At 48.6% G+C, this 15,806-nt stretch overlaps 2 protein-coding genes across 4 annotated transcripts in view; one reads left to right on the top strand and one right to left on the bottom strand.

Annotated features, from left to right (window-relative positions):
• The first annotated feature begins 913 nt into the window (after window positions 1–913).
• TAGLN (transgelin) lies at window positions 914–6,025 on the top strand. The gene is made up of 5 exons (XM_045836782.1): window positions 914–1,025; window positions 4,313–4,504; window positions 4,607–4,784; window positions 5,048–5,150; window positions 5,449–6,025. Exons 2-5 carry the CDS (start codon window positions 4,325–4,327, stop codon window positions 5,591–5,593), a joined length of 606 nt encoding a protein of 201 aa, XP_045692738.1. The 5' UTR covers window positions 914–1,025; window positions 4,313–4,324; the 3' UTR covers window positions 5,594–6,025.
• Window positions 6,026–6,289: 264 nt separating this feature from the next.
• The window catches only part of PCSK7 (proprotein convertase subtilisin/kexin type 7), a 34,487-nt gene continuing 24,970 nt past the window's right edge, over window positions 6,290–15,806 (bottom strand). For all 3 annotated transcript variants that reach the window (XM_045836754.1, XM_045836761.1, XM_045836768.1), the window contains 5 exons: window positions 9,876–10,032; window positions 9,218–9,312; window positions 8,334–8,427; window positions 8,006–8,123; window positions 6,290–7,720 (listed from right to left, as the gene is read on the bottom strand). In XM_045836754.1, coding sequence (XP_045692710.1) covers window positions 7,355–7,720; window positions 8,006–8,123; window positions 8,334–8,427; window positions 9,218–9,312; window positions 9,876–10,032 — 830 coding nt within the window. In that variant the 3' untranslated portion in view covers window positions 6,290–7,354. The remainder of the gene's footprint in view (window positions 7,721–8,005; window positions 8,124–8,333; window positions 8,428–9,217; window positions 9,313–9,875; window positions 10,033–15,806) is intronic.

Below are 15,806 nucleotides of genomic sequence, written 5' to 3' on the forward strand. Positions count from 1 at the left end.
AGTGGGCTTCCTTCCTGGAGTGAGGGAATCTGTTTTCAGGATAGGTAGGGACTGTTCCTAAAGGGAAGGAGGAATGATTGCAGCATCTGAGCTTCTTATCCCAGTGTTGGTGTCTCAGGCCCTGCCAGGCCTTAGAGATCTTCTAGTTGGGGACCAGGGTTGACTGAGCTGCTGCTGAACCCTTAATTCTCATCCCCAACTAAATGTAACTCAAGACTCTCCCCAACTAAAAGTTCTCAACCCAATCTAGGTGGTACAGCTGAAACGGTGGGTCTGCAGGGATGATCAGGTTCTGCCACTCACAACTCACCTTGTGGCCTTGGGTAAGATGCACTCTTAGCCTCAGTTTCCTCAGCTGTAAAGTGGGGGTGGTAATTAAGCTCTCATAGTGAAGCTGTGAATATTAAATGAGAACATTTGCAAAGTGTCTGGCATGTAGTCATTCCTCAGTAAAAATCCAAGGAGAGCTGAAAGCCCTGGAGGAGAGGGTAGCTGCTTTGTCTCCTATAAACCTGAAGGATGGGCCTTCCCTCCCCACCCCATCCTCAGCTCCTTTCCTCTCTCTGGCCAGACCCTCTTGAATTTTCCCTTCCCCTCAAACTCGGGGTGGGGGTGTGGGCAGGGAACAGTGACGAAGGAGCAGCCCTAAGTCCAGACAGCAGGGAAAACCTTCGTGGTCCTGTCCATAAAAGGCTTTTCCCACTGGTTCTCCACCAGCAACACAGCCCCGCCCCACTCGCTCCATCTCCAAAGCATGCAGAGAATGTTTCAGGCAGGCCTGGCAGACTGCTCCAACTTGGTGTCTTTCCCCAAATATGGAGCCTGTATGGAGTCACTGGGGGGCCTGGGGGTGGGGAACGCAGCCCATTTCCTCTGGCGGGGAGGGGACCGTGGGAGGAGGGGGAGGGGGGAAGCTGACGTCACCACGGCAGCAGGCCTTTAAACCCCTCACCCAGACAGCGCCCATCCTGTCTGTCCAAGTCCAGGCAGAACTGATTCCTTCTTGCGAGCCCTGAGGAGCCCCTGTAAGTGCTTCTGTCCCAGGCTTGGAGGGAAGTTGGGCTGGAACTTGACATGAGCAGTGGGTGTATTACAGGCAGGACTGGGGGAGCCCACCCTCAGTGTGCATTACTAGTCTCCAGATGAGGAGGTGGTCCTAGCAGATGGGTGGAATGGGATTAGTAGAATCTCATACTGCTAAAATAGGGCAGCTTTGGGCCCATTGAAATGCCCAGAATGACTTGGTTGTTGAAGAGGGACTGAGCGGAAAAGTGAACTGGGGCGAGAGGGTGTGTGATAGGATCAGAGTGTTGTCGGGTTAGACTCGGGCTCTATTGTCCATTGCCTGTCTAGGAGGATGTCCAAGAAGGTGGAGAGGTGCGTGAGGACAGCAGTGTTGGAGAGCAGTATCCCACTGTTGGGTCCCCAAAGCCTGAGAAGCATGGCAGAGCCCCTGGGCAGCCCCTGAGGCAGTGGAAAGGACCACCAAGCCTTTGTATTCTGAAACAGGCAGGGGTGGCAGGGCACAGGGATAGGTGAGAGAGCTGATTCTCTGAGTACACAGCTCCCTCCAAACACTGACAGTGGGAGGTCACCTCACTATAGGCAGAGGAGTGGGGGCTGGGCACTGCCAGGAGCTTCAACTGATGGCTTGAGTGGCTCAGTCCGAGCTGGGCAGGCCTGGAGCCCTGGGTCCTTCCAGAAGGGTCTGGCTGGTTCCCCTCAGTGGTTACTATTCAAAGAGTAGCAGGGAGTAGGACAGCTGTTCTCTGTCCCTGGACTTTAGATGAGCCATGTCTTCTGCCACCTGAGATCCACAGGTGCTCCCTCCTACTTGCTGTCTTTTATTTTGAAGAGAGAGGGGGCACGGCAATCCTGGAGAGGCCCCTGGTTCTGCTAGTTTTTCCAGGTCCCTGCTGGTAGGAGGTACCCCTGACCCTCTGCAGCACCTCCCCCTTCTCCACAGCAGCTCCAAGCTGAGGCTGGGGAGGTCTTTATCAGAGGCCATGGAGGGATTTCTTGGAACTCTGCACTGTCCAGCGCTTCTCCAGGAGGGAGCAGGGTGGGGTTGGAGGTGTGGGCATTTCATCCCCACCCCGCCCCCACCGTTCTGATCAAAATTCAAATATTGTCTCTAGATCTAGAGGCTGCAGTTTTTGTGGCCTTGCCACTGTGAGCCTTGATACATGGGCTGTGTGTTCTGGGTCTCTTGGGACTGAGAGCTGGGGGTGCGGGGCACTCTGCTTCAGTCTGGGTGCCTGGACCCCAGGGAGATGTGCCACTTTCCAGGATGGAGAGTGAAGCTGAGGTGGGGAGGAAGGAAGCAGGGGTGCAGGCCAAGCTGAAGTCACCTGCCCCTGCTGACTGGTAGGTTCTGACTACTGTGCTTTGCCCAGGAGCACTTGGGTGAGGAGGGAGCACTGCAGAGGCACGAAGCGGGGTGGGGAAGGGAGCTTGCTGTTTGTAACTAGTGGGAGGAGGTGGAGGGTGCTCAGAGAACCCTGTCCTCAGAGGTAGCCCTGCCTCTCTTTACAAATAAGGAAACAGACCCAGAGAGAAGTGAGTTGCCTAGCCTCTAGATTTAGCCGAATCCATCTTGTGTTTTTTCTCTCAAACTTGGTTGCCCTCTCAGGGCGTGATTTGGAGAAGGGGTGGAGGCTGGAGTGGGAAGGACACTTACTCTGTTTTACCTCTCAGCCAGGGGCTGGCTCTCCCAGGCCACTTCCAGGAGACCAGCCCTGGGAGGCAAAAGACTGATGTTTTGAGGAGCCCTGTGGAGGGAACAGGAATGTTAGGTTGTCACAGACAGCATCTCATAGAGTGTTCACAGTCTTCTGAGGTAGATACCATCAACCTCACTGTGCAGGTGGGGATCCGGAGCCCAGAAAAGTTGTCAGCCGTGGGGAAAGGAAGGGAAGGGCAAACGGAGTTTGGCAGCAGACCTGGGATGGCCATGAAGTGCTGATGTTTACTCTGCTTCCCACAGCAGTGGGTGTGGAGAGGGTCTCAACTCCCTACAAGAGCGGGAGTTGGGGGAACATGCCAACTACCTTCATCCTCAGACCGTCCTCTGCTTCTCAACTTTTGACCTCTCTGAGGCCAGTGACGGGTATGGCCTCATTTGGTACCTCTTCAGATGAACTCTAGGCACCACCCCAGGGTGATCCCTGTGGCCAGGTTAGGATCCTCTGGAGCAACCATACCCACATTTGCCCAGCACCCTACCTTTCTGGCCCTGCTCGTGCAGTCTTCCCCTTCCATTAGTGGGTTTCTCCTGAGCAGGACCAGCCCCAGGTCCTCAGGGCAGCAGCTGCTGTTTGTCTGGACAGGAAGATTCTTGGCTCTCCGATTTCCCTGGAGGACTCTGGATTCTTAAATTACTCAAGTTACAGCAGTGGTGAGAGGCTGGGCACAAGGGGGCGTCCATGGGTATACCAGTACATCTCTCTCTCTCTCTCTCCCTCACATCTCATCTCATCTCATCTGACTTCCCTGAGGAAATGCAATTTCTTGGCCAAAAGCTCCCAGAATTGCTGTCTTCTAGACCTTGCCAGGGATGGATAAGTTTGAGCCTCTTCAGCTGCAGGTCAGAGTCTGAGCTGACCTGGAAAAGCACTAGAGTTTTGGAGTTCCAGCTTCTGGGCTAGAGAAAAAAGGTGGGGAGAAGTAAAAGATGGAGGCAACTCCATAACTTGAGGTACAGTCAGTAAACCACCTCATGTGTAGCAGGACAGACTCCTGCTGGTTTATTTAGGCGGTGTGGTGGGTTTATTTAGGGGGTGTGGTGGGATGTAGCCTCTTCCAGAAGGCCTCTCCAGTACCTCTATGGCCACTCTTGGCAAAGAAAGAATGCTTTGGATTGAGGGTTGTTAAACTGGCCTATGGGCTAAATGGAGCCTGCTGTCTGTGTAAATAAAGTTTTATTGGAACAAAGCTGTGCTCGTTAATGTATTGTCTAAGGCTGCTTTTGTGGGACAATGGCAGAGACCATATGGCCTGCAAAGCTTAAAATACTGAGCCCTGGTCATATTCAGAAATGTTCACTGAGTCCTGCTCTAGACTGCCAAAGATCTGGTCTCCTATTCCTCTGGTCTCCAAGTTTGGAGAAGCCCCTACAACTGAGGGGATGAGCCTGGCCTGGATGAGCCTGGCCCAGATGAGCAGTGCTGTGAGAATGGAATCAGGGAGCAAGGGGAGAAAGACAAACATCTAGAGTGGCTGGGGACCACAAAACTGGATCTTCCCAATGCAAGTGAAAGCAAAGCTGTTTTCTAACCCCCTGATCTCTCTTACCTGGCTGCTGCTGCTTAAGCTCTCCCCAAACATGGCCAACAAGGGACCTTCCTATGGCATGAGCCGTGAAGTGCAATCCAAAATTGAGAAGAAGTATGATGAGGAGCTGGAGGAGCGGCTGGTGGAATGGATCATAGTGCAGTGTGGCCCTGATGTGGGCCGCCCAGACCGTGGGCGCCTGGGCTTCCAGGTCTGGCTGAAGAACGGTGTGGTGAGTGGCATTCTGGGAAGGGGTTTGGGGCTGTGCCATCCTGCCAGAGTTGTGGGGCAGGTACCCCGAGCCAAGTGCCAAGCTGCATTGTATGCCCGGCAGATTCTGAGCAAGCTGGTGAACAGCCTGTATCCTGATGGCTCCAAGCCAGTGAAGGTGCCTGAGAACCCACCCTCCATGGTCTTTAAGCAGATGGAGCAGGTGGCTCAGTTCCTGAAGGCAGCTGAGGACTATGGGGTCACCAAGACCGACATGTTCCAGACTGTTGACCTCTTTGAAGGTACAAAGGAAAGGGGTGGAGGAGGCAGGTGAAGAAATGACCCCAACGATGGGTGTGCATAGCAGGAATGGGCTATGCCAAAGGAAGACCACGCCACACTCACAAGGGCATACCATGGGACCTCCCTTGATTCTGGGCCCTTTGACTCTGGGATAACCTGTGCCTTTGATTGGCCCTTTTTCTGAAGTGGGATCAGGCCCTGCCCTGGGAGTCTTCTTTATACAGTCCTGAGGGTTGTCTGCCCTTCCTCTTTCTTCTCACAGGCAAAGACATGGCAGCAGTGCAGAGGACCCTGATGGCCCTGGGTAGCTTGGCAGTAACCAAGAATGATGGGCACTATCGTGGAGATCCCAGCTGGTTTATGAAGTATGTAGCTACTCTACACTTGGGTCTCTGCGTGAAAAGGGAGGTGGCTTGGGCTAAGCTGTTAGTGTAATAGCTAGAAGGTATGAAGGTCTCTGAGAGGGGGAAATGGGTCCCTAATAGTTCTTGACTCCTTCCTTTCTACCCTACTGTGCTCATCCAGTCTCCCTTGCCTGAGGGGCACGGTAGTCATGAATAAGAGAAGTGAAAGGGATCAGGCTAGGAAGTAACAGAGTGAAGAAAAAACAGGTGAAAAACACCCAGTCCTGGCAAGTTTTTGTCCCGATTCCTCCTCTTCTAGGAAAGCCCAGGAGCATAAGAGGGAATTCACAGACAGCCAGCTGCAGGAGGGAAAACACGTCATTGGCTTACAAATGGGCAGCAACAGAGGAGCCTCCCAGGCTGGCATGACTGGCTACGGAAGACCCCGGCAGATCATCAGTTAGAGGATGAGGGCCAGCCCCCAGCCCTGCCCTTCCCCAGCTTATTGGCTGCAGCCATCCTGCCTAGCCCACCTTACCCACACAAGTGTAGTTCTTCAGCCCCAGTCAAGTTTCCAGGCTCAGAGGGTCCATCACTGAGCAAAGGGGACTGTGCTTGGGCAATTCCCCCTGACCCCTCAGCCCGACTTCTGACCCCAAACACTGCTCCCTGGACCTCCTCCTAGCTCCCTCACCATCTCTACTGTCTATCCCCATCTTGGGATGAGCAGGGAGGGTTTGGGCTGGGGGCGGCCTAGGTGTGGGGCACATCCACTGTCCTCCTTGGCAGCACATGCCCATTGAAGGAGACCCAGCCCAACCTCCCTCCAATTTTTGCTGGAATATTTTGGGGGTTGAAATTCAAAAAGGAAAAAAATATACATTAATCTTTTCTCAGGCCTGCCTGGTAGAGTTTGATTTGCCCTAGTCATTTCTGTGTGGTTCTGGGAAATAGGAGCGTGGGACAGGACCATCTGCACGGTCCTGGCCAATGTCCTCTGAAGAACCCCTTGCATTCTAGGATTCCAGAGCAGGGAGGGGGTCATATTCTTTCAGAAGACCAGAAAGTGGAAGAGGAGAGTGGATCTTGGGGGTTGCCGGAAAGGAAGAATGACTTGGCAACTCACCTTAGCAGAGAAAAGGAGATGGAGAGCAGCAGAATTGTGTGGAGGGTTTTTATTTTGGAAAAGCTGTGCAGAAAAAAATTCAACGAAAGTTGCTGTGGAAAGAGAAAACCAAATCTTGAGTGTTAAAAACAAATTCAAATCAACTAAGCAGCTTAGAAGAGGGGAGAAGGCCCAGAATGGAAAGAAAGAGTCACAGCCTGTCAGGCAGATGGCTGGCTGCAGGTGGGTAAGGCCATTTCCCTGAGCACTTTTCAGAGGAAGATAGGGTGGTCCCAGGGCTGGGGCTGGCAGTGGATGGCACCTGTCACAGTCCTGTGCAGACTCCCCTAGTGAAGCAGCACACCCCTGGGGGCCATGCCCACTCTCAGCTTTGCCAGGAGCATCGTACTGACCCTTCAGGGTGAAGGGAGGGGGGTGATAGGGAAGGAGTCAGGAGTACTTTCCTGTTTGGCTTTTGATGAGGAGAAATGGAGGCAGCTGCTTTTAGGGCAGTGTGCCAGGCTGAGGGCCGACTGCCATACCAGTCTGTGCAAGGTCCAGGCTTAGGCGGGAAGGTGAGGGAGAGGAGAAGTCTGCTGTTTCCAGGTGCTGGGTCATTAGAAGGACAGGCACATCCAGGGGCTCTTCCCCGCCTCACCTCTGAGCTCTCTTCCCAAGTGACTCCAGCGATGTTTCTGCTGAGATGCTCTTCTGGTCGTGGCAGCCATGTCACCATCTCACCATGTGTGCATGGGGGAGGGTCCCTATGGCCCACACCACTGACTTGCCCCACAGAAATGAGGACAGAGGCCTGCCCAACAGGGGATGGTGGCCAATCCCTTGTCTAAGGCCTTTTCACCCAAAGCCCCCGTTCGGCTAGAGAAAGATCCTGTGGCTGTTGCCACACTGTTCTCTGGCGCCATTCCTCTGCCACTTGTACCTTCAGAAAGCCCTGGCCCTCCCTGAGCAGTCCGAGGGTGCTCTAGAGCCTTTGGATTTCAGAGGTAAGCATCAGGAATGCCTTCTCTCCAGGGCTCCTGGGACTTCGGAGCAGCTTTCCAAACTTCCCAAAACTGGGGAAGGAAGAGCCTGTCTCATGTTGAGTCTGTCAGGCACTGGGTCAGCAAACCTGCTCCTCCTTCCCCTGCAACAGGTCTGGAGACAGGTGGTGAAGAGGGCAGTCTGGGGCACTCCTGTGCTGGGACCAGCTCCAGTCCCCTTGATCTAACAGGTCTGGGCAGAGGAGACCAGAGGCAGGGGGAGGGCCTTCATGCTCTGTCTCCACTCCATCTGGATCCTTGTTGTTGCAAAGTGGCACTGATTCCAGTTCTGTCCCCTCCTCCCTGGCTTTTCGGCTTCTTTGGGGCCAGCGACAGGATTCACTCCTACAAACTGAGTGAGAGGCCACGTTCCTCTGGCTCAGGTACACTTCCAGCATATAGTAAACAGTCCAGAAGATGGTAAAACAGCCGACCAGCACCAGGGTCTGGGGGGAAAGCCCACCACCTAAGTTAAGGACAGTTTCCCAAAGCCTGCAGCCTTGCTTAGCCCAGAACAATGAGTTCTGAAAGTCTCTCTCCTACTGGGGACTGCGTCTCCCAGCCCAAACCACTCACCTACCTACATAACAAACACCCTCTGAGAGTTAGCTAGCAGAGGGTGCCCCAGTCTTCACACACCTCTTTCCCCATCACCTGGAGTATCCCACCAAGGACAAACTCCCCCAAGACACTCCCCCTGCCTCTAGTGTGAGTCTTATTAGCTCTAGTACCTTGAGGGTGTTAGGGGTAATGGTGTAACCTTCTTCCTCAGGAATTTTCAGCCCTGGAGGGCAGGGCAGAGTGAAGCCATCATGCAGGTACTGTCCGCTCATAGCACCTTCTAACAGTCTGTGGAGAACAAAAGAGGCAGGGTTGCCCTGGTGAACTTGGTACCATCAGCCCTTCCCCACCCTCTCTGCTTATAGCTGAAGAGAGTGAAGCCCCATGACAAAAAGGGGAGGACACTCTGTGGGTTCCCAGAGAGGTGGCATGCCCCAAGTGGCCTCCTTCCCCATCCCCATGAGCTGCCTTCCCTCTGACACATGTGTCCACACCTACCTTTGTCTCTCTCTGATGTCTGCTGCACTCCACACAGAGCCATACAGGGTCAGCTGCCACTGCCGTAGGGTGCCAGTCGGGAGCATCTCATCTCCTAGGCAGCAAGTGAGGTGGTCCCTAAGTCATGCCCTCTACTGGCCCTGCAAACAGTAGAAGCCCTGCCTGCTCTACACGCCCACCCCTCCAAGGGACCAGACCACAAGGTCTGCTGCAGGAGCTGTCTGTGTCCCACTGAGCCTAGGGTTTGACAGTCTGCCTCACAGGCCCCACTCAAGGGTGGAAAGGGAAAGGTTGAAAGGTGACATTCCAAAGCACAGAAGTTTTGCCTTTATCTCTTCCATATTTTAGGGTTTCAGCAGGGATTTTGCTAGGGGGGGAAAAGTCTCCTACTAAATTAAATGTTTGAAAACCACCAGTCTAGTGAATACCTAACTTGATGGGAAGTTGGGAGGGTTGGGTTCAATCTCCAGGCTCCTCACTGAAATACTCTGTCACCTTACAGAAGTCACTTCAAACCTCCAGGTGGGCCTGTTTTTCAAAAATAATGATGAAAACCAGTCCTGCCCTCATCTGCCTACCAGGGCTGGCCAAAGGATGGTTATATGGGAAAGGACTTGAAATGTGGTTTCAACAAGGAATTTTCATTGCTATCCTGAGGAAAAATGGATCAGCCACTTCTCCAAGGGCAGGAGTTGTATAAATGAACCATTTCAGACATCAGCACCCATTTTTTGAATAGGGCTTAGTTTTTGGTATCTACCCTGCTGGCCCAATGGCAACCCTATACATTCCACATGGGATAGTTTCTGTGGGGACTCAGATCCAGAGCAACCAGATGACAATCATGCAAGGCAGGGCCCTGACAGGAGGGTGGGCAGGCTCACCTACATCCCTGACAATGAGTCTGTAAGACCCTCTCGCCCTTTCCCCCCAGCATCGCACAGTGGAGAAGGTCCAATCGTCGAAGCCATTGGGATCCCTGAGGGAAAGAACAGAGTAGAAGACCTGGGAGCCATGGAGAACGTTTCATGGGCTGACTCTGTTGCCCAGAAACATTCTTTTTTTACTGTAGTAGCCATGAAAATGTAGCAGCTGTTGCCTGAGCTACAGCCATTTCGGAAGGTGCCATGAGGGGTCCTCACGTGTGGCCCCTTGCCCTGAGATCTCATGTGACGGGGGACTTATGTCAATGTACTAGTGGAAAGAGCAAATATGGGGCAGGCACAGCCTGGGCAGTCAGGCAGATAGGTTTATTGTTACTTTCTGAGGCACTTACTAGCTTGGTGACTTATCTCCTCATTGGTGAAAGGCAGTTACAAAGGCTACTCTTCATTGTTCATATAAGGACTAGAGAAAATACATGTAAAGTGAGGTGCTTAGCACATTGTCAGTCCTCACACTGAACCTATAACAAAAGGTTTGCAGTTGCCAAAGCCAGCTGGTGCCATGGTGACTTAGGACAGCACCAGTGTCCAATGCTCGATTCCTCGAAAAGGCCCTTGTCGAAAAGAGAGCTCAGAAGGTACAGGTAGGTATACGTACGAGTCCATGCTGCGGGGGGGGCCGATAAGGGACATCATGCCGCTGGGGCAAGAGAGTTTCAGTTCTAAGTTGCCACGTCGTGGGTGGGTGATGGACACTGTCACTGCCACGTGCTCCAGGGTCCTCAGCCCCGACATCTCCAGGTCCATCCTGCTGACTGTAGGAGGTCAGGCTGGGTGGTTGGGAAACCAGCCCCATAAACACACCCTTACTTCATCCCAGCACGCACAAGGTGCATGCTCACTGAGGCCACAAAGGAATAGCCACGGCAACTCTGAGTGGGGCCTGGTGTGCACAAGTAAGTGGAATGCAGTGGCTGCTCCCAAGTACTTTACAATCTACTTTAGAGTCTAGTTGGGAAGACAACACCAAAGACACAGTATAAGAACCAAATTGTGGACTTCAACCACTCATTCATCCAAAAAAGTAATTTACCAAGTACCTCCTACATTGCGGGCATGTACTAGATGCTGGAAATATAAAGCTAGGGTGGACATGGTCTCTGCCTTCTACATGCAGGTGGAAAATGATACAGCATGAGGTACACATAACTCATACTAAAACAGAGATGTCCGATGGGTTCAGCAGATAGCAGTGAGGCGCTCTGAAGAAGAAAATGAGTGCTGACTGGTAGAGAGGATGGCAGAGGGCATTCTGGAAGGGGAAATGGCAGGTACAAAGGCAGAGGTGGAAATGAACAAGCTTCCTACAGAATTTTTTAACAAAATACTGAAGTAAAGAAACTTCAAGGAAATTATGCTGAATATAAAAAGCCAAAATTAAGAGGATACATAGTGTATGGTTCATTTATGTAACAGTCACATATAACACAACTGCAAAGATGGAGACCAGGCTTTAAGGATAGGTCAGAGAGGTGGGTGTGGTCACAGAAGGTGGCCCGGTCAAGGCTGTCCTGCATCTTGGTAGTGGTCATGGCTACACATGGCAACACATAGTGAGGCTGCACACATGCATGAGTGCAGGTCCAGCTGGTGAGATACAAACAAGCTGAAAGCTCTCTGGATCTCACCAATGTCATTTTCTTGGTTTTAATGTTGTACTATAATTATTTAGGACATTAACATAAACAGAAGGGTACCTGGAACTTCTCTAAACATTTCTTTGCAACCTCCTGTGAGTCTAAAATTATTTCAAAATAAAAGTAGTTGAGCAAAAATGACAACTATAAAGCTCTCACAACTCTTGGTAACATGTTGGTAGAGATCCATCTGGACTTCTCTCTGTGCATGTATATGTGCATGGGTGTATTTTCTTTAATTCCATCTGTAAACTCTTCAAAGTCAATGTCTCACCTTCTCTGAAAGCAACACCCTATCCCTCTACCTCCATTACTCCCTCTTTAATCCCTTCATTGTCTTGCTCTTCAAGAAATCCATCAAGCTCCTCCTTCCAAACCAGCTAAGACCCCACAGCTCATCTCTCCAACACTCTCTTATGTACCCTCTCAGCCTCTCTTTGCTTTCTTTTCCTCTCACAGTAACTATCTGGCAGAAGTCCAAATCTAGATCAGCCCAATTATCCCTTTTCTTGGCTAGATCCTCTTGCTTACGTCTTTGCTACTACAAGTGAAAAACAAAACACAAGAACAAATAAACCCTTTCTTAACTCTTCACTTCCTTCTACCTAGTGTTAAGAGATGGGACTCTGGAAATATCCAGCCTAGGTTCAAATCCCACTCTCATTTACTAACTATGAGAATTGGATTAGTTTCCTTAGCTGTAAATTGGGGTAGTAACAATACTTACTTCACAGAGTGGATAAATTAGTTAATAATCATAAAATAATTAGAATAGTACTCAGCCCTGGCTGGTGTGGCTCAGTGGACTGAACACTGCCCTGTCAACCAAAGGGTCGCTGGTTCCATTCCCAGCCAGGGCACAGTCCTGGGTTGCAGGCTAGGACTCCAGTAGGGGGTGTGCAAGAGGCAACCACACACTGATGTTTCTCACCCTCTTTTTCTCCCTTCCTCTCTCTAAAAATACATAAATAAAAATCTTTTTAAAAAAGAGAACAGTACCCAGTAAATGTTAAGATTATATAAGTATTAGATATTCCTTTTCTTTGCTGTTAAAACTTCTTGAAAAAGATATCTATATTCACTATCTCTACTTTTTACCCTCCCATTCATCCTACCATTTTTTTTTTCTATCACAACAGTAATGCACATGGTTTTTAATAGTAAACTGGTTCTCTGAGAACTTTTGAATGTGTTTGAACATACCCAATGTCATCTGGCTTCCAGAGTTTCTGCTGATAAGTCAAAAGCTTATTTATTCAGCTTCCCTTATAAGTCAGGAGTCATTTTCCTCTTGCTGTTTTCAAAATTTTCTCCTTGTCTTTGACTTTCAGCATTTTATTTATTTATTTATTTAAAAAATTTTTATTTATTTTTAGAGAGGGGAAGGGAGGGAGAGAGGGAGAGAAACATCAATGTGTGGTTGCCTCTGGTGTACCCCCTATTGGAGTCCTGGCCCACAATCCAAGCATGTTCCCTGACTGGGAATCAAACCAGTGACCCTTTGGTTTGCAGGCCAGTGCTCAATCCACTGAGCCACACCAGCCAGGGCTGACTTTTAGCATTTTTACAGTGATGTGTCTGTGGGTCTCTTTACAATTATCCTGGAATTCAGTTCTTTGAGATTCCTAGATGTGTAGATGGTGTTCTTTAGCAAATATGGGGAGTTTTCAGCCATTATTTCTTTGACTATCTTTCTGTTCATCTCTGTCCTTCCTTGTGGGTACTCCCATTACATGTATATTAGTTCACTTAGTGGTATCCAACATTTCTCTAAGACTCTCTTCATTTTTTTCAGTCTTTTTGTTCTCTGTTCTTCAGCTTGCATATCTATCAATCTATCTTCAAGTTCCCTTTTTTAAATTGTGCCAATTCATATCTACTATCGAGCCCCTCTAGTGAATGTTTCATTTTATCTATCTATCTATCTATCTATCTATCTATCTATCTATCTATCTATCTATCATCTATCTATCTATAGGGGAAGGGAAGGAGAAAGAGGGAGAGAAAGCATGTGCCCTGACTGGGGAATTGAACAAGCAATGCTTCAGTTTGCAGGCCCGCACTCAATCCACTGAACTACACCAACCAGGGCCCTTATTTTATTTTAAAGTATTTTTATTGATTATGCTATTAAAGTTTCCCCAGTTTTTCTCCCTTTACCCCCCCTTCACCCTGCCTCCCAACCCTCCAGCATTCCCCACCCCCCTTAGTTCAGGTCCATGGGTTGTACATATAAGTTCTTTGAGTCCTCTGTTTCCTATACCATTTTTTTATCTTTCCCCATCTATTTTATGCCTACCAATTATACTTCTTCTTCCTTGTACCTTTTGCCCCTATTCCTCCCTTCCCGCTCCCCACTGAACTCCCTCTGTGTGATGTCCATTTCTCTGATTCTGTTCCTGTTCTGGCTGTTTGCTTAGTTTTTGTTTTCATTGTTTTTTCTTTTAGGTTAATTTGCCAATAGTTATGAGTTTGTTGTTATTTTATTGTTCATATTTTTTATCTTCTTTTTTCTTAGATAAGTCCCTTTAACATTTTATAAAATAAGAGCTTGGTGATGATGAACTCCTTTAACTTGACCTTATCTGGGAAGCACTTTATCTGCAGCTTCCATTCTAAATGATAGCTTTGCTGGATAGAGTGATCTTGGATGTGGGTCTTTGCCTTTCATGACTTGGAATACTTCTTTCCAGCTCCTTCTTGCCTGTAAGGTTTCTTTTGAGAAATCAGCTGATAGCCTTATGGGAACTCCTTTGCAGGTAACTGTCTTCTTTTCTCTTGCTGCTTTTAGGATTTTCTCTTTGTCTTTAACCTTGGGTAACTTAATGATGATGTGCCTTGGTGTGTTCTTCTTTGGGTCCAACTGCTTTGGGGCTCTCTGGGCTTCCTGGACTTCCTGGAAGCCTATTTCCTTTGCCAGAATGGGGATGTTTTCCTTCATTATTCATTCAAATAAGTTTTCAATTTCTTGCTCTTGTCCTCTTCCTTCTGGCACCCTTATAATTTGGATATTGGAACGTTTCAGGTTGTCCCAGAGTGTCCTCAGCCTCTCTTCAATTTTTTTTTTAATTTTTGTTTCTTTGTTCTGATATAGTTGGATGTTTATTTCTTCCTTTTGTTCCCAATCATTGCTTTGAATCCTGGTTTCCTTCTTGTCACTGTTGGTTCCCTGAATATTTTGCTTTATTTCATTTTGGGTATCTTTCATTTTTCCACCAAGCTCAATCAGTTCTGTGAGCTTTTTGATTACCACGGCTTTAAATTCCCCATCAGTGAGATTGGCAAATGTCCTCATTGCTTAGTTCTGAGGTTTTGCTGTGTTCTTTCATTTGGGCCATATTTCTTTGTCCTGGTGCACCTGATAAGTTGTAAGGGACAGGGCCTTAGGTGTTCACCCAGGCAGGGCAACCCTCTTTGCTGTGCTGCCTATGGGGGAGGGGCCAGAGAGGGAGCAATGCAGCTTGCCTGCTGGTCTCTAGTGCACTTTCCAACAGACTCTTGAGTCAGACTGGAAGTGTCTCCCACTGTGGCAATCCCAGCCGTAGCCGACAGTCAGCTCTGAGTCTCAGTTTCCCCCTTAAGTCAGTCCCTCTTGCACAGCTCCACCAAGCTCAGCAGTCAGCCCTGGCCCTCAGCCACCTCCCCGCGGTCTTTCTGAGTCACCTGCTTGGTGGTGTCAGCCTTACTGGTCTGGTTGTTCTGGTTGATTTTTTCTTTAATTCCTTGGTTGTCGGAGTTCCATGCAGTTTGATTTTCTGGTGCTTCTGGTTGTTTATTGATTTTAGATTGGTTGTTATCCTCCTTTTGGTTGTGAGAGGAAGCAAAGGGTTTCTACCTATACCTCCATCTTGGCCAGCACTCCGTGAATGTTTCATTTTAGTCATACTTTTCAACTACAGAACTTCTACTTGGTTCATTTTGTGTAATTTCTATCATTTTATTGGTATTTTTATTTGATGCAACATTATCATCAAACCTTTCTTCACTTCTTAATTGTGGTTTCTCATCTCTTTTTTTACATGTTTATAATGGCTACTTTCTGAAAAAATGCAAGATCTGGTCAATCTCACAGGCAGTGCTATCAATCAAGAGTCCCATAATCCTGCAAAGCTATTCTTCAAAAATGAAGGCACAACAGACAGTTCTAGATAAACAAGAACTAAGAGAAGTTGTTGCCAGCACACTCCTTACAATAAATACTAAATGAAGTTCCTTCAAATTCAAAGAAAAAAAGAAAGCACCAATAAATGTAATTGTGTCCTTACAAAAGACAGTTTAAATGAATAGTATTTCATTCTCTGAACTGATTTAGGAAGCAATTACATACAATGATGTGTACACAATGTACACAGGAATATGCTTTATAAAGGAGGTCAGTGGGCGCAAGGCTGTACTGCACTGAGAACATGGCTGCAGAAGGTGAAGTACTCATGACAGTGTATTACTGGGTTTGTAACAACAGATGTACTATTTATAACAACACACCAAAGCAGTGGGTAAAGAAAATAGAGCTATACAGCAGTAACATCTCTGGAATTAAGCTGGTACAAATGAGAAGCTGATTCTCTTGTTATGATGCATGTATTAAAACTGGAGCGACCAGTGGGGGGAAAAGTAAACTGGTTCTGGGATGCTTATAATGTAAACAAGCAGCTCCCTATCCCGTTCCTCATCACCTTGGTCATCCACACCCTAGAAGTAAACACTTTTTATTGCTTTTAGTGGTTTTCTTCTGGGATCTACTTTCATATTCTAGGTAATAAGCATGAATGTCTATTTCATGGTTATCAATAAAGGCATCATTTATCGACTTTTGGTTAAGCAGGTAAGGAGTTACCACCAAGACCCCATCTTCCCCCTAACTTGCCCTCTCTTCTCCCTTCTTAAAATAA

The sequence above is a fragment of the Phyllostomus hastatus genome, unplaced genomic scaffold, assembly GCF_019186645.2.
Source record: "Phyllostomus hastatus isolate PE091 unplaced genomic scaffold, TTU_PhHast_1.1 phas_contig_113, whole genome shotgun sequence".
NCBI lineage: Eukaryota > Metazoa > Chordata > Mammalia > Chiroptera > Phyllostomidae > Phyllostomus > Phyllostomus hastatus.